Source organism: Paroedura picta, chromosome 5 (genome assembly GCF_049243985.1).
Source record: "Paroedura picta isolate Pp20150507F chromosome 5, Ppicta_v3.0, whole genome shotgun sequence".
Classification (NCBI taxonomy): Eukaryota; Metazoa; Chordata; class Lepidosauria; order Squamata; family Gekkonidae; genus Paroedura; species Paroedura picta.
The window spans coordinates 120,540,092-120,565,345 of record NC_135373.1 but is presented as its reverse complement, the minus strand read 5'-3'; the positions used below and the strand labels follow the sequence as shown (position 1 = coordinate 120,565,345).

General features: G+C 48.8%; 2 protein-coding genes across 2 annotated transcripts in view; one reads left to right on the top strand and one right to left on the bottom strand.

Moving 5' to 3' along the window:
* Window positions 1-2,785, bottom strand: part of ABCC9 (ATP binding cassette subfamily C member 9) — a 73,683-nt gene extending 70,898 nt beyond the window's left edge. The window contains exon 1 of the mRNA XM_077340214.1: window positions 2,666-2,785. The gene's annotated coding sequence lies outside the window, so the exon portion shown is untranslated. The remainder of the gene's footprint in view (window positions 1-2,665) is intronic.
* Window positions 2,786-8,570: 5,785 nt separating this feature from the next.
* CMAS (cytidine monophosphate N-acetylneuraminic acid synthetase) lies at window positions 8,571-23,181 on the top strand. The gene is made up of 8 exons (XM_077340212.1): window positions 8,571-8,855; window positions 12,446-12,588; window positions 13,238-13,393; window positions 14,389-14,522; window positions 15,977-16,071; window positions 17,288-17,459; window positions 18,450-18,603; window positions 19,473-23,181. The coding sequence occupies exons 1-8, from the start codon at window positions 8,632-8,634 to the stop codon at window positions 19,664-19,666; spliced, it is 1,272 nt and encodes a 423-aa protein (XP_077196327.1). The 5' UTR covers window positions 8,571-8,631; the 3' UTR covers window positions 19,667-23,181.
* The last annotated feature ends 2,073 nt before the right edge of the window (window positions 23,182-25,254 follow it).

Here is a 25,254-nt window from a genome sequence, read left to right as displayed (position 1 = left end):
GATCTCTGCTCTAGAGATGAATGATAATTCCAGGAGATCTCCCGGCTTCACCAGGAGGGTGGCAACCCTAACATTGAGTAGCTCTGTTGGTGTTTGGATCAAAAGTTGAAAGAGATGCTCTTTCGTGACTTTTAAAATGATGAACACGTGGAATTCACGGCCGCTGGGATTGATGACGGCCACAAGCATAGAGGGTTGGATAAATCGATGGAGCGGAGGTGCATCACAGGCAACGAGCCACAAAATAAAGAGGGAAGAATCTGTCTGGGGCACTGAGGTTCTGTATTCTTGGTTCTTGGAGGCAACAGGGGGGGATTTTGGAGTTCTGGCCCTGCCGGTTGGACCTCCTGATGGCACCTGGGTTTGGGTCACTGTGTGAGAGAGGGTGTTGGACTGGATGGGTGATTGGCCTGACCCAAAATGGCTACTCTTATGTTCTTGCAGCCTTGCTGGTGGACCTCCTGGTGGCACCTGGGGTTTGGCCACTGGGTGACACAGAGTGTTGGACGGGATGGCCATTGGCTTGATCCAACATGGCTTCTCTCTGACTTTCTTTTGCTTTCTTCTGAGGACCACCCACCCAAATTACTGCAAAATAACAACTGCATGCTTCTGGGTTTGCCAGAGCCCTTCTTCAGATTAGCCATTAACAAAAAGGTAAGGTAGGGAAGATCTTTCAAGGATTAGCCTAAACGTATCATAGAATCATAGAGTTGGAAGGGACCTCCTGGGCCATCTAGTCCAGCCCCCTGCACTATGCAGGACACCCACAACCCTATGGCTCATCCACTGTTACCTGCCACCCCCTTGAGCCTTCACAGAATCAGCCTCTCTGTCAGATGGCTATCCAGCCTCTGTCTAAAAATGTCCACAGATCCACTTCCTGAGGAATCCTGTTCCACTGAGAAACCGCTCTGACTGTCAGGAACTTCTTCCAGATGTTGAGACAGAGTTTCATAGAGTTGGAAGGGACCTCCTGGGTCATCCAGTCCAACCCCCTGCACTATGCAGGACACTCACAACCCTCTTGCTCATCCCCTGTCACCTGCCACCCCCTTGAACCTTCCCAGAATCAGCCTCTCCGTCAGATGGCTATCCAGCCTCTGTCTAAAAATGTCCACAGGTGGAGAACCCACCACCTCCCGAGGAAGCCTGAATCATAGAATGATAGAATCATAGAGTTGGAAGGGACCTCATGAGTCATCTAGTCCAACCCCCTGCACTATGCAGGACACTCACAACCCTCTCGCTCATCCATTATAACCTGCCACCCCCGTGAACAACTGTAAACTTGTTTTCCAGAAATGACACCAGTTTTATTCAATAAAAGTTGGGGGTCAGCGTGGCACAGTGTTCGGAGGGTTGGAATAGGTTCTGGGAGACCCGACTTTGAACACCCACTCTGCCATGGATGCTGACCTTGGGCCAGTCACACACTATGAGTCGAACCTACCTCACAGGGGTGTTGCAAGAATAAAATGGTGGAGAGAAGAACGACTGGGGAGAGAGTCAGGATCTAAATAAATGAAGATACGACTTTGGACCATACAGGCATGATTGCTCTTTAAACTAGAATGCGGGGCATTAGTATAGACTAGAGTATTCCCATTTGTTACTTTGTTGCAATCTTCACAACAGCCCTGCTGAGCAGGGCAGGGTAATCTCCATTTGCAGACAGGGCAGCATGTCTGAGCGGAAGTAGCTTGACTGAGGCCATCCGAAGAGCCTGTGACAGAGATTCAAACCAAGCACTTCCCAAATTGTCACCCTTAGCTTCTGCACAACATCCATTCACTTTTGTATAATATGAACTCTGTTAAAGCCCATTTCTGCAAAGAGGGAATTGGATTTTGAGCGTTAACTAAATTTTGATTTAACTCTGCTTTAAAAAAAATCACATGCTTCCTCTGAGGAATTCCCGGCAATGTACTTTATTCTCCTTCTTTCGTTTAGTCTTCACAACAACCCTGCAGAGAAGGAGGCCGAGAGAAAGCAACTGGCCCCAGACCTTCCGGACTGAGCGAGGTCTGTGGATTTTGTGAATGTAGGCAGATTGTGAGTTGGCAGGTAGAAGGGATCGTGTGGGTGCTTGGCTCGTGACCCTTTCTTGCATGCCTAAGGAAATGCCTATTGTTACTTTGGGGTCGGGAGATTAATTTCTTCCAGGCCAGGGATTCTGTTTTTTGGAGGGGTTCCTCTGAGCATGGAGTTGGGATCACTGTGGGGGGACAGGTAGTTATGAATTTCCTTCATCGTGCAGGGGGTTGGACTAGATGACCCTGGAGGTCCCTTCCAACTCTAGGATTCTATGACTGCAGCGCCCAAAACGTCTGCCATCCGCAGTGCCACGCGTAAAAGACCCTGACCGAGGAATCTCCCCTACCCTGCAGGGCCAGAACAGGAGAGCCGGATGGGCGAACAAGGAGATGCCTTTCATCTAAGTGACCGAAGCATGGAGGGAAAAGTTCCAAGGGACCAGGGATGCGGCTGCCTCTCCCTGTAAGCACCATGCGCTCTTCTTAATGACACGCTCCATTTCCCACGCATTACGTAAGGGCCATGCTACAGGAAAGATTTCCAATTCTCGGCCGTGCTCAGATACCCTAAGCAGCTCCCCCCCTCCCTCCGCCCGGCCCACTTTGTTTTCTGAAAGAAAAGGACCTACCGGGATCTACTGCAGCAGCGATTTGCCAGGGAGCGGCTCTTACGGGGAGGCATGTTCAAAGGCTGCAGCCGGCAGCCGGTCACAGAGCCAAAGGCGCTGGCTACTCCAGCTTAAAGAGGGAGGGGAAGCAGAGAGCATCCAAAGCCATCACGTACGTGCTTGTGGGGGGGGGATCTCCAAATGCCATGGTGCAGGTATTGGGCCTCTGCCATCTGCCATCCCACAGGGGGGGACCGGGAGGGGGGGACTCTCTCCCCCTCCGTCCCTGGCTGAAAGGAATGCTTTCCCCAGGAACTGAAACAAATAAGGACCTCGCTGCATGGCCTTTATTGAGGGCTGGAGTCAGGGTCCGGATCAGTTCCTAGGGTTGCTGACCCTGAATTAGGAAATTCCTGGAAATTCAGGGGTGGGCTGGATAGGGCAGATTTTGGGGAAAGGAGTATAATACCATAGAATCCACCCTCCTGGGCAGGCTTTTTTAACTCAACAGAGCTGGAAGATCTTCAGCCTTCACCTGGCAACTCTGGTTGTTGTCAGGCATCAGCGCGGATCCAAAAACACAAGCTGGGGGTTCCACTTAAATGTTAGAAAGCATCTGCTGATGGCGAGGACTGTCCATAGATGGAATCTGCTGCCTCGGAGCGTGGTGGAGTCTCCTTCATCGGAAGTTTCGAGGAGGAGACTGGATGAGCACCTGTCAGGAGGGTGTGGTTTTTTTTAAGTCCCCGAGAAGATTGGGGAGCTGGACCGGATGGCCCTTTCGGGTCTCTTCCAGCTCTGTCTGATTCGGATTCTAAGACCCGGGAGACTCATTGCTGATTTAAGCAGATGATGTTGACTCTGATGGACCAAGGGTCCAATGCAGTAGAAGGCCACTTTGTGTGTTCATATGAATCCAGGACAATATAAATCTAAATAAATAAAATCATTCGGCACATGAGATTCAAGGAGGGGCGTGTTAAATCCGTGGGTTCAAAGGAGGCCAGGACAGTGGGCGTTCAGTCAGCTCTTTAATAGGACCTTAGCATGGTACAAAGTGAAGACTGAAGAAAACTGAACCGAAATTCTCCCCCCCCCCACACACACACCTGAAAACACCAACATATTTTCACAGGGCAGCCCATGGATCTTCCTGCCAGTGCGCTATTGGTCAGTTTCAGGCTTAAACCGATTGGATGCGGCAGACGGGATCTAGCAGCGTATGGGTCAATTACATGTCTGCTGGGATCCTGCCTCGGACCTCAAGCTTGGTCCTCAGCAAATCCACCACTGAAGCAGCAGTGGAAAGTCTGAGTCCAGTGACACCTGCAAGATAGACCAGGTATGTGGAGAGTCATAAACATGACAAGCTGGCTAGCAAGGATCTGGTAGACCTGATGAGATTTGCTGTATCCCTGACTGTGAGACAGAGACGCATGGTGCCATTCCAGAGTGGTGGTTAAGCTGATTGCTGTTTTAGGATGTCGCTTAGAACTGGTTCTTCTCCGAAGATCTGAAGAACCAGCCAGCTTGGTGTAGTGGTTAAGAACAGTGGCTTCTAATCCGGAGAGTTGGGCTTGTTTCCCCGCTTCTCCACCTGCAGCCAGCTGGGTGACCTTGGGCCGGTCACAGTCCTGATAGTCTTGTTCTCAGAGAGCAGTTCTGTCCGACCTCTCTTGGCCCCCACCTCCCTCATAGGGTGTCTGCTGTGGGGAGAGGAAGGGAAGATGATTTTGTAAGCTGTTTTGAGACTCCTTCAGGTAGGGCAAATTGGGATATAAAAACCAACTCTTCTTGATGAGAGACCACAAATGTGGCATTTGAAATCTACTTTCTTTCTGTACATGCCTTACACCAATTGTACACAGGGGACGAAAACCTTTCTCTATCACGTAGTGGGCTAATCCCAAAGGAATACGACCTCGCTCCATCCGTGCCGGCATGAGAACAACTCTGAGAAGACGCCCCTTGTTGCGGTATCTGAATTCCATTAGCAAACTCCCACACCAAACTACGCAACACTAGGCATCATCAGTGGCGTCCAAAAGGAAAATCCCAGAGGGGTAATTGTCATGTTCCCAGAAAGAACGGATGGGAACACATTTCCCATGTCAGATCACTGTAAAAATTGTTCCTAATGTAAAACTAACATCCCTCGTTGCATTTATTAAATTTTTGAACAGCCTGCAGTACTTAATTCTGACTGTAGGAGGTGCTGGACCTCTCAGGGCCAAAATAAATAGGAGGAAGGCCATGGAGCTCTTTATACTTGAAAGACTGGGGGGGGATAACTCTGCCTTGAGCCAAGAGGTGTGTACACACACACACACCCTATTATAAGCCACTAAAGGAATGTACATAGTTCTCCCTTCCTCCATTTTATTTTCACAACAATCTTTTGAGGTAGGTTAGGATGAGGAAAAAGGGAACGGCCCTTTTAAAGTTTAAGCCTCATGACTAAGTGGGAACTGAACCCAGACTCTACCACACTGGCTAGCGTTCCTTCCCAATTCCATAGTGGGAAATCCCTGGATATTTGAGGGTGAAGACTGGGGAGGGCAGGAAGGGGCGGGACGACACAATCCAATCATTTTTTTTCTGATTTAAAATGTATGGGAAACATAGGGATGCCAGCCTCCAGGTGGGACCTGGGGATCCCCTGGAATTATAGCTCCTCTCCAGATTAAAGAAATCGGTTCCCCTGGAGAAAAGGGCTGCTTTAGAGGGGGGACTCCATAGCGTTATACTTAACTGAGGTCCCTCCCTGCCCCAAATCCCACCCACTCCTGGCTCCACCACCAAAATCTCCAGGTATTTGCCAACCCAGAACCGGCCACCCTCACTAGAACCAGGGTTCATCCTCTGAAGCTGAACAGTGGGAATTTCAGGACGCACAAAAGGGATTCCTTATTTACGTAGCGTATAGTTAAGACTCTTATAGTGGGACTCAGTGATACAGGATGCGGCCACGAACCTGGAAGGCTTTAAAAGGGGAGTTGACTAATTCATGGCGGACGGGGCTACTGGTCATGACGGATATCTACCTGTTCCAGAGGCAGTGGGCATCTATAGAGCAATTCCAGGAGAGCACAGGCAGGATGGTGCTCTTGAAACCTGCCTGTTGATGGGCTTTTTAGAGGCAGCTGGTCAGCTGTCATTAGGGTTGCCAACCTCCACGTATTTGTTTGCAATAAACTCCAGGTGGTATCTGGAGATCTCCTGGGATCAAACTGCACTCCAGGCAACAGAGATCAATTCCCCTGGAGAAAATGGCTGCTTCGGAGGGTACACGCTCTGCCCCACAGAAAACCCCCCTTCTCCAAGCTTCCCCCTGCCCAGGATCTACCCCGGAAACATCCAGGTGTTTCCCAAGTGGGAGTTGGCAACCCCATATCGTTAAACTGTGGGACTCACTGCCAAAGGATGTGGCTGCCAGAAGCCTTTAAGAGATGAACTGGTGGCCTAACAAGAGGCAGACACTGCATGTTCGCACCTGGTGCCTGTGTTGCTCTCCTTTGGATGCTAGGCCAAAACATTGGAGTTTAAAACAAACCAAACCAAAAACAATCCAGGCTTTTAACAAGGGATTTGATATCTTGACATGATTTTACAAAGTGTTTCTAGCCTGAGGACATTTATGGGGATTCTTTAGATGGCCCAATCTTTTATGGCTTGTGTTTTTAATGCACTTTGATGCTTCTGGGTTTTAGTGGATGGTTTTGAACTAGGGTTGCCAGCTCTGGGTTGGGATGCAGCTGGAGATTTGGGGGATGGAGCCTGGAGATGGTGGGATTTAAGGAGGGGGGGGGGGTCTCAGCAGGTTATAATACAATAGAGACCACCCGTCAAACCAGCCATTTTCTCTGGAAGGACTGATTTCTGTCTGCTGGAGCTCAGTTGTAACAGTGAGAGACCCCCCTGGTACCACCTGGAGACTGCCGGCCCTATTTGGATACTAGTAAATTTTAATGGACTCTTTAATTTTCATGCAAACATAAATGGACTCTGGGGAATGGTAGAGGACAGGAAGGCCTGGAGGATCATTGTCCATGGGGTTGCGATGGGTCGGACACGACTTTGCACCTAACAAAAACAAAATTTTCATACTGTGTGTTGATTGTGTCTTTTCTACTGTGGCCCCTCTCAGTGAAGTCTCAAAAAGGCAGCATATAATTGTTGTAAAGGAAAAACTAAATCTAGAATTCCCTGCCACACTATAAAATCAGAGTCCAGTAGCACCTTTAAGACCAACAAAGATTTATTCAAGGTGGGAGCTTTTGATAATTCCCTGATAATTATCATGTGGCTGTATTTGGATGCGGTGACACAGTTTACTAATGTAACAGGATTAACTTTTGCTTATATATTCCCACTATGATGGTCAGTTCTTAGTCTGACGAAGAATGCTTGCACTCGAAAGCTCACACCTTGAATAAATCTTTGTTGGTCTTAAAGGTGCCACTGGACTCTGATTTTATTGTGCTACTTCAGACCAACACGGCTACTCATTTGAGGCTGCAAGCACTGAACGCTTCAAAAGGGGACTGGATAAATATAAGAAACAGAAATTCATCAGGGGCTGTTAGCTACAAGGTATAGAGCAGAGGTGCCCAAACTGTGGCTCTCCAGATGTTCATGGACTACAATTCCCATGGGTCTCTGAAGCTCATGGGAATTATAGTCCATAGACATCTGGAAAGCCACACGTTGGGCACCCTTGGTATAGAGGGAACACTCTGTGTGTAGCAGCGATGCTCTGTATTCTTGGCGCTTGGGGAGGCCACAATGGGAGGGCTTCGGGAGTTCTGGCCCCACTGGTGGACCTCCTGATTGCACCTGGGTTTGGCCACCTGTGACACAATTCTCAAATCTCAAAAGGGTTGAAGGAGACTGCCTAATTTCACACATGCAAAAATGAAAAAAAACAGTTCCATGTGATGCACCTGCCCTCTTCTGGGGATCAGGAATATTGCAGAAAGAAAGCCAGGGAGACTTCTCACATTCTGGAATGCAACCGGGTGGGAAGGGAGAGCTGCCAACACCAGGGTGATGGGTGCAGCCACAAAATGGTTCCCACAAGAGGCAAAGCCACCCACAAAACCTTGGAGGGCAAGGCTAGGCAAGAATCTAAGGGTAACTCTTTCACGACCCAAAGGAACTCAAAGTGGCTTACAATTGCCTTTTCTGCCTTTCCCGACAACAAAACCCCTGTGAGGCAGATGGGGTTGAGAGAGCTCTGAGAGAACTGTGACTGTCCCAAGCTGGCTGCATGTGGAGGAGTGGGGAATCAAACCTGGTTCTCCAGATTAGAGGCTACTACACTTAAAATGTTGTTGTTAGTTGCGAAGTCATGTCCAACCCATTGCAACCCTAAACACATAGAATGCAAAAATAATATTGTAATATATATAATTTAATTTCAACATAAGTACAATTTGCCAGGTGCCCCCAGATGTCCCTCCAAAAATGGGACAATCTAGTCACCTTAGACTTAGGGCAGGGAGGGACCTAAGTGAAGCATAATGCTAATGGAGTCCCCCCTCTAAAGAAGTCATTTTCTCCAGGGGAACTGATCTATTTAATCTGGACATTTGCTAATTCCAGGGGATCTCCAGGCCCCACCTGGAGACTGGCATCCCTAAATCTACCCTTCAAAGCAGCTATTTTCTCCAGGGGAGCAGATTTCAATTGCCTGGAGACGAGCTCTAATTCCAAGAGAACCACCATTAGAACTACATTTCCCATCACCCAGCGGGAGACACGGCCTCTCCCCGCTCTCTTCGCTTCAACAAACTACATTTCCCATCAGCCTTCACCAAGAGCCCCCGGCCATTTCCGGTCTACGAAGCAAAGGCGGCAATCTAACGCCACGCCGGGGGAAAACTACATCTCCCAGCATGCTCTTCGGCCGCGCCCCACGAACGCTACGTGAGGAGGCGCGGCCTAGACGTGTCCGTGAGGGAAATGTTCGTCTCTCCGGGAGGAGGATGGCGGCTGCCGATAGACCTTCTTTTCCTGCCTCCTCTTCTGCCGCTGCCGGGCGTCCCGAGGGGTCTGGCGAGGCCGAGCGGCCTTCCGCGCACATGGCGGCGCTCATCCTGGCCCGCGGGGGCAGCAAAGGGATCCCGCTGAAGAACATTAAGCTGCTGGCCGGAGTGCCGCTGATTGGCTGGGTCTTGAGGGCAGCCCTGGACGCCGGCGTCTTCCAGAGGTTTGCGCATGCGCCCGTAAGGGGCGTTCCCGATTGATATTCAAACAAAGGGGAAAGGTTCCTTTAGTTCCGGGCGCGACTTCCGTGTCGTGTTGGATGCAACTTGGCTTCTGCGCTGTTCTTAGGGTGGCCACGTTGTAGGGGCGTGGTGCTTTGGGGTTCAGAGGGTTGGACCCCGAAACAAACAAGGGAAAATGCGAATGAGTGCTTAAGCCCGGGGCCTTTTTTTGCAGGGGGGGGGGGATAAACAGGGAGGACTGTGGCACCTTAAGGCAGGGTAGTCAACCTGTGGTCCTCCAGATGTTCATGGACTACAGTTCCCATGAGCCCCTGCCAGCAAACGCTGGCAGGGGCTCATGGGAAATGTAGTCCATGAACATCTGGAGGACCACAGGTTGACTACCCCTGCCTTGAGGAGTAACCCCCATTTGATTCTGAAGTTAGCTCTTGTGCAGCAGGTCCAAAATCTGGATCTTGGTTTTGATTCCTTATTTGAGCGAGCAAGCAAAGGAATACGAGAATCTGGTTTTTACCGTAACCATCTATGCAGGGGATTTTACATGGTGGTAAATTGTACAGTTGTTTCAGCGCTACAAAATTGGAGTCCACTGGCTCTATTAAGACCCACCAAGGTTTATTCGTGGTGTGAGCTTCCTCCGACAATGGAACAGGAATCGTAAGATCACAGATATAAGGGGAGAGGAAATTAGTAGCAAATTAGTAAATTCATCGTGCAACTTCGGACCAACATGGCCATCTGCATGAATCCTTCTCCAATAAGGTTGAGTCAGGTGGGTAGCCATGTTGATCCGAAGCAGCACAACAAAATTTGAGTCCAATGGCACCTTTAAGACCAACCGAGATTGATTCAGGGTGTGAGCTTTCCGTGTATGCTAAGGTGACCAGATTTTAACATTGGTAACCATTGACCGGGGGGGGGGGGGGTCCTTGATTAAAAATTTGGTCTAAATAGGGCAACAAAAAGTTTCATAGAATGCAAAAATAGTATTGTAATATATATATATATTTAATTTCAACATAAGTACAATTTGCCAGGTACCCCCAGATGTCCCTCCAAAAGTGGGACAATCTGGTCACCTTAGTGTATGCATGCTTCTTCAGACAATGGAACCGGGATCATAAGAGTACAGATATTTTAAAAAGTAAATTAGTAGCAAATTAGTAAAGTGTGTCTTGGATGCTTTAGGATGCTTTGGGCTGATCCTGCGTTGAGCAGGGAGTTGGACTAGATGGCCTGTGTGGCCCCTTCCAACTCTATGATTCTATAACATCCCAATTATGCCGCATGATAATTCTTTGCTTAAAAAGCTAATCAGTCCTTTGGGTTTGGGTTTCAGCTGCGGTTAAAACTCACTTTATCATTCTTGCTGTTTTTTGCCCGTGGCAAGAGTCTGACAGAGGTGGTTTGCCATTGCCTGTCTCTGCAGGACGACTAGCTGGTCATGGATTTTCCCCCCTGTCATTTCAGACAGACCTGTTTTAGGAACCCGCCACTAGCAGAATTTATTTACCTGTTTGCACAAGCCCACTCGCATCAGGTTAGCAAAGCGTTTTTGAGCCACTTTTGAGGGGAAACAACCGTCTTCAGTTTCCGACCCCTCTTTGGCAATGGAGCTCAACTCAGAACATTCTTTTAAAATAAAGCCTGCGGAAGATTGCACAGTAGCGGAGTGGGGGAAGCGGCCTTGTTTGAAAGGTCCATAGTGCTTTACAGATTAATGGAAGAAAAATCACTGTATGAAACCCCTGTCCCTTTACTCAAAATTGGGCCAAAAGTGAATACCATCCTGTTTAGAATGGTGATTAGAAAGGCTTCTTTCTTGAGTAATTTCAGAGGGTAGCTGGTCTGATCTGCAGTAGAACAGTTAGATTCAAGTCCATAGCACAGAGCAGGGGTAGTCAACCTGTGGTCCTCTAGATGTCCATGGACTACAATTCCCATGAGCCCCTGCCAGCAAACATCTGGAGGACCACAGGTTAACTACCCCTGACTTAGGGTGCTAAGTGGCTTCTGCAGGTCTCTTGGTATCACAAATGGTCTCCAGACAACCAGTTCCCCTGGAAGAAAAATGGCTGCTTCGGAAGGGGGCTTCTGTGGCATTTGCCCCATGTTAAGGCCTCTCCTCTCCTCCAACTCCACCCTACGCAGGCTTCACCTGCAAAATCTTAAGGTGTTTCCCGTCCCAGAGCTGGTGACCCAACTTTAAAGTCTATCAATGCCTACTAACCACAGTGACTGGGGAACCTCTATATCTGCACTAAGACTCTGAATCCCAGGACATCTGGAGGCCACAGGTTGACTAGCCCTGCCTTAGAGAACAACCCAAATTTAAGGGTGCAAGTGAAAATGTAAACGGCCGTGAGCCAGTTTGCTGAGAGCAGCGGTCATATAAGTCCAATTATTATTATTAATAATATAAACAAAATAATAAGCCAGGCTTTCTCAACCAGGGTTTTGTGAATCCTAGGGTTTTTTGGCATCCCTGGAAGGGTTTCCCAATTGGGAGAAAGTTATATATGGTCATGTCGACCTCTCTCTCCCCCCCTCCAGAAATGGCCAATGGAGGGCATGAGAAAGGGAGGAGCTCCAGGTAGGCATAGAATCAGTTGGAAGGGGCCATACAGGCCATCTAGTCCAACCCCCTGCTCAATGCAGGATCAGCCCTAAGCATCCTAAAGCATCCAAGAAAAGTGTGTATCCAACCTTTGCTTGAAGACTGTGGCAGTGAGGGGGATCTCATCACCTCCTTAGGCAGCCTATTCCACTGCTGAACTACTCTGACTGTGAAAAATTTTTTCCTGATATCTAACCTATATCGTTGTAGTTTAAACCCATTATTGCGCGTCCTTTCCTCTGCAGCCAACGGGAACAGCCTCCTGCCCTCCTCCAAATGACAACCTTTCAAATACTTAAAGAGGGCTATCATGTCCCCTCTCAACCTCCTTTTCTCCAGGCTGAACATTCCCAAGTCCCTCAACCTATCTTCATAGGGCTTGGTCCCTTGGCCCCAGATCATCTTCGTCGCTCTCCTCTGTGCCCTTTCAATTTTATCTACGTCCTTCTTGAAGTGAGGCCTCCAGAACTGCACACAATACTCCAGGTGTGGTCTGACCAGTGCTGTGTCCAATGGGACGATGACATCTTGTGATTTTGATGTGATGCCCCTGTTGATACAGCCCAAAATGGCATTTGCCTTTTTTACTGCTGCATCACACTGCCTGATCATGTACACAGTGATGCTTCCCAACCATGTTCTGCATGATTATGCCACTTCTGGGTTTTCTCCAAGCCTGAAGAATGTTTCAGGGGTTTCTCAAGGGTAAAAAGGTTGAGAATGGCTGATAAACCATTCAAGCGATCTCTATTTCTACTCGTGACTGATGAAAGAGGCTTTTATTCTCAAAACCTTCTTCCCGAAACTCTTGTTTGGTCTCTTGAAGGCACTACTGGCCCAGCATCAGGTGGTTTCGCTGAGTCCTCACTGACACAGTTGCTCCTCCTCGCCTCTTTGAGCAACTTCTCATGTTGCTCTTGTAATTTAATTTTATATTTTTTTGTCTACCCACAGCGTCTGGGTTTCCACCGACCACGATGAGATCGAGAAAGTGGCCAAGCAGTTCGGAGCGCAAGTCCATCGAAGGAGCTCCGAAGTGTCCAAAGATTCCTCGACGTCTCTGGATGCCATCATGGAGTTTCTTCACTACCACGACGGTGCGGCCCTTGCGAGGTTAAAACGGGCAGCGATCGGGGAGTGGGGAGCTTGGAGGAAAAAACCCCCTTGAGGAAGTTTAGAACAAGTTCAGCCTAACCCCCATCCTGACCCGGAAATGCTTCTGTGAAAGCAAGGTGGGGGAATGCTTGTTGCCTACAGGCATCACCTTGGGGAGCCCTGCATTACCGAGGTAGGGAGAGAGCATCTGAGCTTCACAGAATACTTTCTTCGGCTGGGAAGGGGGGTACAAAAAGAAAGAAAGTGACTGATAAGAGCGTGTAGTGGAATCCCTGTCTATAATGCAGTGGTGATAAGAGGTTAGAATCATAGAATCATAAAGTTGGAAGGGACCTCCTGGGTTATGTAGTCCAAAAGCCTGCACTGTGCAGGACACTCCCAACCCTCTCGCTCACTCACTGTCACCTGCCACCCCCTTGAGCCTTCACAGAATCAGCCTCTCCGTCAGACGCCTATCCAGCCTCTGTTTAAATATTTCCAAAGATGGAGAACCCACCACCTCCCGAGGAAGCCTGGCCCACTGAGAAACCGCTCTAAAAAAACTACAAACCTGAACTTGTTTGCCTTATGTAACGTTACCTAACGGTTACTTTATGGAATTTTGTTGTTCGTTTGTGTTTGTGTTTGCAGAGGTCGACGTCGTAGGAAACATCCAAGCCACCTCTCCGTGCTTGCATCCCAAGGATCTGATCAGAGTGGCCAAAATGATCCGAGAGGACGGCTTCGACTCGGTCTTTTCTGTGGTGAGGCGGCATCAGTTCAGGTGGAGTGAAATCAAAAAAGGAGGTAAGGTTTCATAGCAACCTCCGCTTCCTTCATGGTCTCCTGTCCAAGGAGGAACAAGGGCTGACCTTGCTTAGCTTTCGAACGCTGGCAAACATGGGCTAGTCCGAGCCATTCATATCCTGTTGAATCACATGCACTACAGATATTTCCGAGTCAAGAGGCTTTGCTTGGGGTAGTCTGAGCCATTCAAGCTGCTGGCGGAAATGCACTCTTTTCTTCGGTCAGGGAATGTTGCAGGAAGATGGTAGAACTGTGCCTTCCCTGTGGAAATTTTTGCATGCACACTCACAGATACCAAAGTGATGCCTGGTAGAAGAATTCTGTTAGCTTTGATAGTTAGTGACCGTGTTGTATGCTGAGATTTAGAGTGAGTCTCCGGTCATGTTTATAAGTCAGTCAGAAAATGTAAAATAATCTCCGCTTCTGTGTTGTGAATGTCAAAAAGGAAACGGTGTAACACAGGGGTAGTCAGCCTGTGGTCCTCCAGATGTTCGTGGACTATAATTCCCATGAGCCCCTGCCAGCAAACGCTGGCAGGGGCTCATGGGAATTGTAGTCCATGAACATCTGGAGGACCACAGGTTGACTACCCCTGGTGTAACAGAACCAATTCTGACTTGATGTAAACAGGAAAAAACTATCTCTGAAAACCGGTTTTTACCTCAGAAGAAAGCCACGGTTGAAGCTTTATGCTTGAACGTTTTACTAGTGTGTAAGTAAAATGTATTTATTCTTACTAAATAAGAATATATTGTTTGTTTTCAAATAAGAAGAAAATAGCCAAGGAAGAGTTGTTGTCACCTGGCCGTTACAATACACAATCTTTTTCCTCATTTCGCTGAATAAACTCTGTTTGGGAGATTAAGTGCAAGTTTGCACGTTTCCACAAAGATTTTGTCATATCTTTTCCGATTAAGATGCTGATAGAAATCCAAATCCGAGTCTCACCTTCAATATTTCCCCTTAGATAAGATTCTCTTGTTTTTTGTTCACAGTGTGTGAGGTGACAAAACCCCAGAACCTGAATCCGGCAAAACGACCCCGGCGCCAGGACTGGGATGGGGAACTTTACGAAAATGGTTCGTTTTACTTTGCCAAACGGTCCCTGATTGACAAGGGGTATTTACAGGTTGGTGCTGATGCAGGGCTGGGCCTGTTCCCAACTTCGCCCACACTTTCCAGGCTGGGTTCCCCAAAGTGGTGCCTTTGGGTGCTGCGTTAGAAAGCAGGCGGGACTAGATGGGGCTATTTCCCAGCAGAGCTCCTGATTGGCTGTGTGGATTGAAAGGCATCTTGTGAACCCGCCCTTTTGCTTGCAGTATTGAAGAGATAACTGTTAGAGTTATATATAACCTCAATCCGTGCCTTGTTGTGGTTGGCGCCATTTCATTTGGGGACTAGCTCTGCCTTTTATGGTGATGATAAATAATACATAATAATAATAACCTTTAGTTTTGTAGCTCGTCCTTCCAGAATAACTCAGGGCGGGTAACGACATGTTTTAAAACAATCCTAGAATAAATTCAAAATATAAATCATTAAAACATTTTTATAAGTTGAACCGGGAGGGGTGGGTTAAGACCTTTGGACGGGCAGATCTTCCTTCTGTTTCAGCAGTGGCTTCTTGATGGCCGGTCTGGGCCTCAGCTATAGGCCTGGCAGGACAGTTCTGAGGAACTGGCTAAGGTCCTGCAGGAATTTATTCTGGTGTCTTTCGGCAGAGCGCTCCACCATGCTGGAACCAACACCGAAAAGGCCCTAGTCATGGGTTAAGGTCAGCCTCACCTGTTGGGGCCAGGGATTCTAAGCCAGTTTTGGTCACATGACTTCCATGCTCATTGGCCAATGTCTTTTTTCATAATCATGAAGGTGCCCCAAAGGGACCCAGTTCTGAGCTTTCTCTGCGGACTCCCAAGCTGGATTTGAGGCTTCTCTGGGGGTGGAGTGCTGTTGACACTCCTGAGTGTCCCCTAAATAACAACCCATTCGCATCCATGCCACCAGAGTGGTTGTGAATTATATTCTATTTGCTTATTTCTTATGGGAGGTAGAGTAAACCATCTTGAATATTAAGAGGGTTGGAGTGAGCCCAGATCTAGAGATCCAGTGTGGTGTAGTGGCTAAGAGGGGCAGTTTAGCTGGGTTTCATTTTCCACTCCTCCTACACATTCAAGCAGCTGAATGACATTGGGCCAGTCACAGTCCTGTTAGAGCTGTTCTCTCACAGCAGTTTTCTCAGAGCTCTCTCAACTCCATCTTCCTCACAAGGGTGTCCGTTGTGGGGAGAGGAAGGAAACGTGGTTGTAGACCGCTTTGAGACACAGGACCCCAGGGTGACTGGGCCAGTCACAGAGCTGTTTTCACAGAGCAGTTCTCTCAGAGCTCTCTAAGCCCCACCTAATTCTCTGGGTGTCTGTTGTGGAGAGAGGAAGGGAAGGCAATAGTAAACTGCTTTGAGTCTCCTTCGGATAGTAAAAAGCGGGTTATAAAAACCCACTCTTCTTGTAGATATCGAGTTCATTTCGGTTCTGCTCTTTGCCTGAGGAGCTCAGCTAAACGCTGATGGGTCTTCATTTTGTTTAGGGTGGGAAGATGGCTTATTACGAAATGCGGGCCGAGCACAGCGTGGACATCGACGTGGACATCGATTGGCCGATCGCCGAGCAAAGAGTCTTGCGGTAAAGAAAAAGAGCCCCATTGGCTTGACCACTGGATTTGTCGCTGTGGGGAACCTTCTCTCCCCCCCCCCCAAAAAAAAGCTCTCTGTAGAGTCAGCTAAACTGATTGGCCAGGCCCTTCTGCCATGGATTGCCCCCATCCATTGTTCTGGGATCCATTGAGAGGACTACCAGGGAGCCGGTCACCTGGCCATGCCCCTCCCCAAGGCACACTTTGATTGGCTGTTGGTGTTCGCATTGCCTCAAACCCCTGGGAGAGCTCATTTGGAGACTGAAAGGGGGGGTTGATAATATAATAGCAAAGCCTTTTCAGACAGGAGCTGAGGCTCATGTTTGCTCGCCCCACCTTATGCCCGTTGGGATGTTCCAGATCTTCCTTGCTTAAAACCCTTTTTTGAGAAAGCCTTTAAACCAAACCGGCGCCAAACTCAGCAAAAATCTCATTGTACCTTTGTTGCCTCTTGTGGCGCAGAGTGGTAAGGCAGTGACATGCAGTCTGAAGCTCTGCCCATGAGTCTGGAAGTTCGATCCCAGCAGCCGACTCAAGGTTGACTCAGCCTTCCATCCTTCCGAGGTCGGTAAAATGAGTACCCAGCTTGCTGGGGGATAAACGGTAATGACTGGGGAAGGCACTGGCAAACCACCCCGTATTGAGTCTGCCACAAAAACGCTAGAGGGCGTCACCCCAAGGGTCAGACATGACTCGGTGCTTGCGCAGGGGATACCTTTACCTTTACCTTCGTTGCTTCATGAGAAGTTGCTCAGAGTAGTGGTGTAGTGGTTAGACCAGGCTTTCTCAGTTTTGTGAGACCCTGGGGTTTCTTGACAGCCCTGGAAGGGTTTTCTGAATGGGTGGCAGCTTTGGGTCCCCCCTGGTGAGAAAAGTGGGGTAGAAATGAACTAAGTAAAGAAATCATTACCATGCTGGTTCCGGTCTGCAGTCTTAGAGGTCCAGGATAAAACCATCTTCAGTGTAGACATTAGAGGAGCAGGGAATCCAACCCGGCTTGTCAGATTAGAAGCCGCTGCTCTTAAGCACTACACCAAGAGGCCCTTCCACTACGCCAAAGCCCCTCCCAAATTATTTAAGCTGCTCTGGGTCCCCAGAAGAAAGAAGTACATGCAGAAGACTCTTTGTTTTTCATCTGCCTGTTTCAGGAGGGTGGGCAACGAACCAGCGACCTCTCAACCCTGATCTCCCCCTCTGCGTTTCCAGGTTTGGGTATTTCGGAAAGGAGGCGCTGAAGGAAGTGAAGCTGCTGGTGTGTACCATCGACGGGTGCCTGACCACCGGTCACATCTACATGTCTGAAGACGGAAAAGAGGTCCTTTCTTACGACGTCCGGGATGCCGTTGGGGTCCAGCTACTACAGCAAAGGGGCGTTGAAGTACGTCGCATTTCTGACAGTTGGGAGCAGGGGAGTGTTGAAGGGCTGGACGGTCGTGGAAATTTCAGTTTAGAGGAGACCCTCTGAGAGAGGGGCTTCAAGGCCGGTGTCATATGTAGCACTGGTTCCCAACCTTTCCGACACCCTGTGGTTGCCTTGGTAACTCTGATACGGGGGGGGGGGATGGCCACAGCCCCAAAATGGCTGCCCCAGGAGGCGGTGCCAGCCACAGAATGGCTTCTGTAGCCTACCTTTTGTCAGGGAGTGGAGAGATATTTGTGCCGGGGCTGCCAAAGCAACATTTTTACATTGAGAGCCAGTTTGTGTGGTGGTTAAGAGTGGTGGCCTCTAAGCTGGAGAACTGGGTTTGAATCCCCACTTTTCCGCATGCTGGGCAACCTTTGGTCAGTCGCAGTTCTCTTGGGAGCCTCTCAGCCCCACCTGCCTCACAAGAAAGGCAGAAGATTGTAAGGAACTTTGAAACACATGAGGCCTGCTGGGTGACCTTGGGCTATCCACAGTTCTCTCAGAAGTCTCTCAACCTCAGTTGCCTTACAGGATGTCTGTTGTTGGGAGAACCAACATGGTGTCATAGTCAAGAATGGCATACTCCAATCTGGAGAACTGGCTTTGATTCCCCATTCCTCCTCCATATGCAGCCAGCCGGGTGACCTTGGGCTAGTCACAGTCCTGTTAGTTCTGTTCTCTCAGAGCTCTCTCAGCCTCACCTGCCTCACAGGATGTCTGTTGAGAGAACCAAATGGTGTCCTGGTCCAGAATCGCAGACTAATGTTTGATTCCCTGTGCCTCCTCCACATGCAGCCAGCTGGGTCACCTTGGGCCTGTCACAGTTCTCTCTGAGTTCTCTCAGCCCCACCTACCTTTCAGGGTGTCTTTTTGTGGGGAGAGGAAGGGCAGGCGATTGTAAGCTGCTTTGAGACTCATTTCAGGCAATGGACAGCAGGGTATAAAAACCAACTCTTTTTCTAGGTACGCCTGATCTCCGAGCGGAACTGCTCGCCCAAGACGCTTTCTGCCATGAAGCTGGGCTGCGTGGCGGAAGTCGGCGTGGCCCACAAGCTGCCCGTCGTCGAGAAATGGAGGACAGAGCTGAACTTATGCTGGAAGGAGGTGGCATACTTAGGTGAGGCCCTGCTCCCAAACATTTTTCGTAACCTCTTGGAGGTGGTATCCTTTCGGACGGGAACTGGCGGTGACCTTCGGTTTGCCAGACCTGAGCGCAGTTGTCAGTGGGCGCTTTCACACATGGTAAATGAAGCGCGTTCCGTCCATGTCCTGTGCCTTTCGTGAGTGAATTTTACTTTGTGTAATGGAGAAGTCCACTTGTGCTTGGCAGCTGATGTAGATCGGAGTGGCATCATTTGGCATGGGCGCAAATGCCCGGAGACAGGATGTTTTATTCACAGGGCCGCCGTAAGTCAGAAGTGACTTGATGCCTCATGTGGATGGAATAATTAGAACCATAGAGGTGGAAGGAACCTCCCGGGTCATCTAGTCCAACCCCCTGCGAAATGCAGGACATTCAAAACTCCCTGCCCACGCACAGTGAACCCAATTCCATGCCCAAATGATGCCTCCCGCCCTCCCCTCCAAAATAGCCTGGCCTGGGAGAAATTCACCTCCTGATTGGCCTTTCCCTGGGCATGCAAGGAAGGGCCATAAGAGCCAAGCACTGACACAATCCCTTCTGCCCACCCGCTCCCAATCTGCCTAAGTTCCTAAAATCAGCCGTTCTATCAGGTGAAGGCAAGGCGATTGCCAGCTGCTTTGAGACTCCTTCAGGAAGTGAAAGACAGGGCATAAAAACCAACTCTTCTTCCTCCCCTCCATTTTGTTTGCCCAATTACCCCAAGAGGTCATGCTGAGAGTCTGACTGGCCCAAGGCTATCCAATGGGATTCCGGGGCCCACGGCGGCATTCGAACTCAGATTTCCCTACTGGCAACGGGCTTCCAATAACCTGACCGTGCACTTGGTGCCTCTTTCGCTGCAGGAAACGAGGAGTCGGACGTGGAGTGCTTGAAAAAAGCCGGCATGAGCGCAGTCCCCGCTGACGGTTGCCCAGCCTCGCAGAAAGCTACGAGCTACATTTGCAAATGCAACGGTGGCCGCGGCGCAATCCGGGAGTTTGCAGAGCACATCTTCCTTCTGATGGAAAAGGTGAATGCAGCGGGAAAGAAAGCTTGATGCCGAACCCCCCGGAGCCCCTGCCGCCGCAGGGGAAGGAAAACGGCGCCCCCTTATCCTTTCTCTCTGCTGCTTTCTCTGTTGTTTACTCGGGACTTGGTTCTTGACATTTCAGAAATCCAAAGAGCATCACTGAGAAATGTGGAGCACGGTATATGTCCCCCCTCCCCCCAAGCACTTAAATCTTAATTTCCAGCTGCTGCCCCCCATTAGTACAAAAGCCACAGCCCACCAAGACCATGACGGTCAACGTAGCTTGACAGCGCTTGTGAAAAGGTTAAGAAATTGACGGCGTTCCTTCCTGCTCCTCGGTGGCCCGGCTTTCAAGAAGAAGCAAACATGTAAAAAGAGAACGGGCCGGGAAAATATTTTAATTGGTTTCCTACTTAAAAAGAAAACGGGTTGGAAAAAAAAGATGTTTGTGAGGGTCACATCTTTATCTGCACTCAGATATGGGCTGAGATCAGATGTCACCTGTATCTACAGTTTATTTGAACTAACCCGCTTAGTTGGTGAAATTGGAATTCAGCACTTCCCATTTCGCTGTGACCAGTGCCGTTTTGGTTCCCTACGTTCCGGCCTGCCGTCGCTGTAACCGGGGGGCCACGCCTCAGCCTTGGCCAAGACTGGCTGGGAAATCGCAAAGCAGAACAGCCCCCTTCTGAATCCCACAGTGGCTTTCCCGAGGAGTTGCCGTTTGGGGTCGCAGTGCAAGCCATGGTGAAGTGGGGACTTCTGTGTTGATACTTTTGCGAAATCCTAGTCTCCTCTTTGGCTAAGCGATACCAGCTGTGATTTCAGATCCCGCTTTGGTGGGCCCTGACTAAGGTAGCAGCGTTCAGACGATCAGGCTAACGGAAAATCAAAACAAACCCTTTGCTTCCAGTTCTGTATATGCTGAAGGCTGCTTAGATACAAGAGGGGTGGTGAGTGTCTCCAACCAGTCCTTGCAGATGCCCAGCTTGACATGACAGTGGGGGGTGGGGGGACCTGGTGAGGCAGGTTGCCAGGTCTCCTCTGGCAACAAAACAGAGCAGAAGGGGAGTACCTGGGGGAAGGGTCCTTATCGGCGACACGCTGGAATCACTAGCAAAGTGCCAATGTCACTGCCGGCGAACCATAGAGTTTTGCTTAAATACCAAGACGTCCTAGGCTTCCCTCAGCAGTGGGCTGATGTCACTTCCGGGCACAGGAAATGACGTCAGTGTATCGACTTACAGTTGACCTCCCGCTTCCTGTTCCATTTGGGTACCATATTCCTCCCACTGGCCAGCTGAGCCATGGTGAGAAACCCCCACTGGAGGCAATTGAAGAGTCTTATTGCCTTCTAAACCTTGTAGGTCTCTCGGGGCCCCACTCCCCCCCCCCAGTCAATCTAACCGGCTGAGTTTTAAAAGGCACTGGGCTTTCACAGCAAAATAATTAACATGCCAGCTCTCTGCCTCTTGGGAACCTTTCTGGTTGCCCTGTTGCTCTCCTAGATGAAGAAATTGGGGAGGGGGGGAATACCAGTGGTGCTCGTAGGGAAAGGATCTTTCATAGTTGTGGGCCCCCAACATGTTTTGCATCAAGATGCTTCAGGGAGATGTCCCTCCAGTCAGAGGTAGTCAAACTGCGGCCCTCCAGATGTCCATGGACTACAATTCCCATCCCATCATGGGGATTGTGGTCCATAGACATCTGGAGGGCCGCAGTTTGACTACCCCTGAATCCAGATTCTCAATAGGATCAGTTTTATACTTAACAGAAGTATTATTCTACTGAGAATGTGAAGAAGTGGGGTTTCAGAAATATTAAAAGATTCTTCCCCTACAAGCACCAGTTCCCCGCCCCCCCCCCCTTATTTTCTTCACTGGAGTTTTTCTTCTTTCAGTGGCTCTTCTAGTTGAACTTCCCCTTCCTCACAATCCTGGGAAACTCTTTAGTGGTACATGCCACTTCTGAGTGGATACAGGAGGGTGGCTGTATTTTAATATGTCACATTAAAAAAAAATTTTTTTTTTAATGTAGCACATCAGGAGAAAAGGTTTTAACCTTGCTTCTTTCCCTGATGAGCTAATTTTCTACAGGCAGGGAGGCTTTTTAAAAAGTTGGTTATTAAGTTGTTTATCCCCCCTTTGCGGTGGTTCTGCCCTTTCCATATGTCCTTTCTTCCCACGCCCCTTTTGTTTGGGTCGTGCTCCACTCCCGCTTTCCTTATGATCAGTGGCTCGTGCTTCCCATTGCTCAGAGTCTGCCTACCTCGCAGGGTTGTCTTGCTGACAGAATGACAGAACCCTGCGTGTGCCATTCTCAGCTCCCTGGAAGAAAGATTGGGGGTAATGGCTCATTTTCATATTTATGTATGTGTGTCTGTATTTTTGGGGAAAGGGGCATCTTTCCTGCCCTGTCAGCAATGGTCAAAAATAGGAGTTCATGGCAGATGTAACGTCTGCAGTCTTTTTATAGGCCTCCTTTCCAGTCGTTTTGAGATTAAGTTATTCTGGGTTGAAAGAAACAATAGTAACTTAATTCCCCTGGGTTGGTTGCCTTTACAGGAATGGGAACATAAATGTTGGCAATTTCACAAATGCCTTTGATTTGCCCATGCTCTACCCTGGTCTTGGATGAGTTATGCAACACGGGAACTTTTGTAGGTGGATTACTCCCCCGAGTGGAGCAGCCCAGCTGGTGACTTGCCCATGCAAAAAAGCAGTTTGCTAGCTGGGCACTTTTTAACGTCCCGATTTTTGGAGTTCCAGGCAGGCAGGCAGGTAGCAGGACCAGGAGGTATTACTAAGTGGAGATATTACTAAGTCACCCTTCGTCTTTCTGCTGTTGAGAGTATGCACACAAGGAAATGATTTAACTTAACTCGGGGCAAAGGAATTTTTAACTTAACTCGGGGCAAAAACAAACGAGATGAAGGTCCCGATTTGCCTTGGGGCTGTGCAGGGAAAGGAGAAGGGGAGTTAACCCTTCATCCTCCAGTTGGTTTTGCTAACTGAAATAGGTTCCCCACTCTCCTATACACATTTTAAAAGGGGGAGGGGGAATCTCCTTTAAACCATGTTTTCTCGTTTAAATGCTGACGGCAAAGCAGGGAACCCTATTTGTTTTGTAGTCGGTATGTTAAAGGGGAAGGATGTTTTCAAGGCCATTCCCTCCCTCCTTTTTATAAACATAACGGACCTGGGAACTGGTTTTGATTTGTAAAACTGATTGGTGATTAAAGAGTTAACCACCACCACCACCCTCTACTAACTTTCCTGCATAACCCCAAGGCAAGTTGAGGCTGCAGAAACCTGCAATTTGCAATTTATCAACAGGCCCAAACTTGCAGACTTCAATCTCTTTCTCTTACTCCGTTTCTCTCTGTCTCTTGTCCTGAAATTCTGACATTTGTAGATGATACGGATAAAAACCTGGCTGATTTACTGTTGATTATTTATTTATGCACAGATAACGAATGACCAATCTTTGGGACAGTTTGGGAATTTTTTTCTACATGCAAAAAATATATATATATTAAGGTCTGTTTCTTGTCCTTTCTTCAGTATGTACAAGTACAACAACGCCCCTTAAGAGTAATTGTTCCAACCATTTCTGGGGAGCCGTTCGCCTGCTGCTGAAATGGGCCTGACCCCTCGTGACATTGTGTGACCATCTCTCGCTGTGACTCAGCTTTGTAGGCACAGTGGCTGTTTGGACAGAGGCTCACTGTTGATAGTTTAAATATGCAAAGGGGTTTCGGAGCACTGGCTGCTTAAAGAATATTTTTATTAAGAGATGCAACTACACGAAGAAGAGAGGAGAGAGAGATAGTCCTAACAGTCTAACTGACTAATTGTCCAGACAGTCCATGAGGAAGTGTGCTCAAAGGAGCAGGAAGTTTCCAAAATAGCCAATCAGGAAACCGGAAGAGAATTATTTGCAAATACTAGGAAGTTCCTTATCTAAATATGCTAACTACACATCTCTTCCTACAATGGGGGCTTGATTCCCCGTTCCTCTACGTGCAGCCAGTTGGTTGAGCTTGGGCTAGTCACAGTCCTGTTAGAGTTGTCCTCACATAGCAGTGTCTGAGCTCTCTCAGCGCCACCTCCCTCGCAGGGTGTCTGTTGTGGGGAGAGGAAGGGAAGGAGATTATAAGCTGCTTTAAGACTCCTTCAGGTAATGAAAACCAGGGGGTAAAAGCTATCTCTTCATCTTCTGAGATGTGGTCTTTCTTGCACCTGTGGATACACGTAGGGCCTGCCCCTCTGAAAAGGTAGAACGGTCATTTTGAAATCTGCAAGTCAAAAATGCATCGATTCTTCTCCAGTTCAGGGTCACACCATGGGAAATTGCTTCTTTAAAGTCAGTATCTCAACCACGGTTTCATGAAGGCCCTGGAAGGGTTTCCTGAATGAGTGGGAGGTAATTTTTAATATTTTTAAAAAATTGCTAAACATCAGGTGATATGACCATATGATCACATCGACCTGCCCCCCCCCCCAAATGGCCAGTGATGGGACGGGAGGGGTCAGGATGGGGGAGCTCGGGTGGGTGTGTCCATAGCTCCGCTTCTTAACCATATTCAGCATGATCGTGCCATTTCTGGAGTTTCTCAAAGCCTGAAGAATGTTTCAGGGGTTTCTCAGCGGTAAAAAGAAGTCAAGAAACGCTGGTGCAGACTACCTGAAAAGGCTGCTGGGAATAAACCAGTGGGTCATACTGGATGGTATTTTGCTGTCTGGCACATTGTCATCTTGACATAATTTTTGTGACATAACGAATGCCGGTCAACGTATTGGAAGAGGACGTTGCATTCTGCCAGGGTGGATCAGAAAGTCCCCGTGGTATAATAAATTTTCTGCCTGGCGTCGTTATTGCTCTGTGCGGAATTATCTCATCAGTTAATTTAAAAGGCAGAGCTGATGACAGCTGGAGGAAGGGGTCTCAAGATTCAGATGGCCGCCGAGTATCCAGAATGTTCTAGCTAACTCTAGTTACCAACCTCTCGGTGGAGCCTGGAACTCTCCCAGTATTACTTTTGATCAGACTACAGAAATCCCCTAGAGAAAATGCTTCTGCGAGCTGACCAGGTCAGGCCAGCCTGGCCCGCAGAAGGGTTTTAAGCATTGGTTGGGCCTGTAGCACCAGAGGCAGTGTAAGGATTTGCAGGGCCCTAGAAGAGTAGAATTGCAGTGGAAGAAATCAGACTGGCGGTGGGGAGCCCCCCCCTGTGGAAAGAGGTGTCATTCTGAGGGAAGTTCCGCACATTTAAAAAAATAGTGATACGCTGGGAGAAGGGAGAGGGAAGTGGGTGTGAGGGCAGGAATTGGAGGCGGAGATAGCGCTACTTTGGCTCCACACATTTCCTTAGTGTGTGGCTTGCTGGTTGCTTTCCTCTAGCTTGTGCTTTTGAGTTGGTGGAATCCACTTTATGCAATTCCCCAACTAGCGCTTTAAAATGGAGGATGTAGCTACCAATTTGCTGCTTGGATGCTGGATGTCAGCAACATTGTGCGAAACGCCAAAAATATGGCATCTGCATAAGGTGAGCATTTCATTGTATTTATTGGGTGCGGAATGGCCCTGAGTGTCCATAAAGAGGGGAAAGGGAG

Excerpts from the sequence above, each read along its gene's own strand:
- CMAS (XM_077340212.1), top strand. The coding sequence starts at position 8,632 with ATGGCGGCTGCCGATAGACCTTCTTTTCCTGCCTCCTCTTCTGCCGCT. Across the intron at positions 12,589-13,237 it reads GTTTCTTCACTACCACGACG|AGGTCGACGTCGTAGGAAAC; the intron begins GTGCGGCCCTTG and ends TTGTGTTTGCAG. Across the intron at positions 18,604-19,472 it reads GAAGGAGGTGGCATACTTAG|GAAACGAGGAGTCGGACGTG; the intron begins GTGAGGCCCTGC and ends CTTTCGCTGCAG.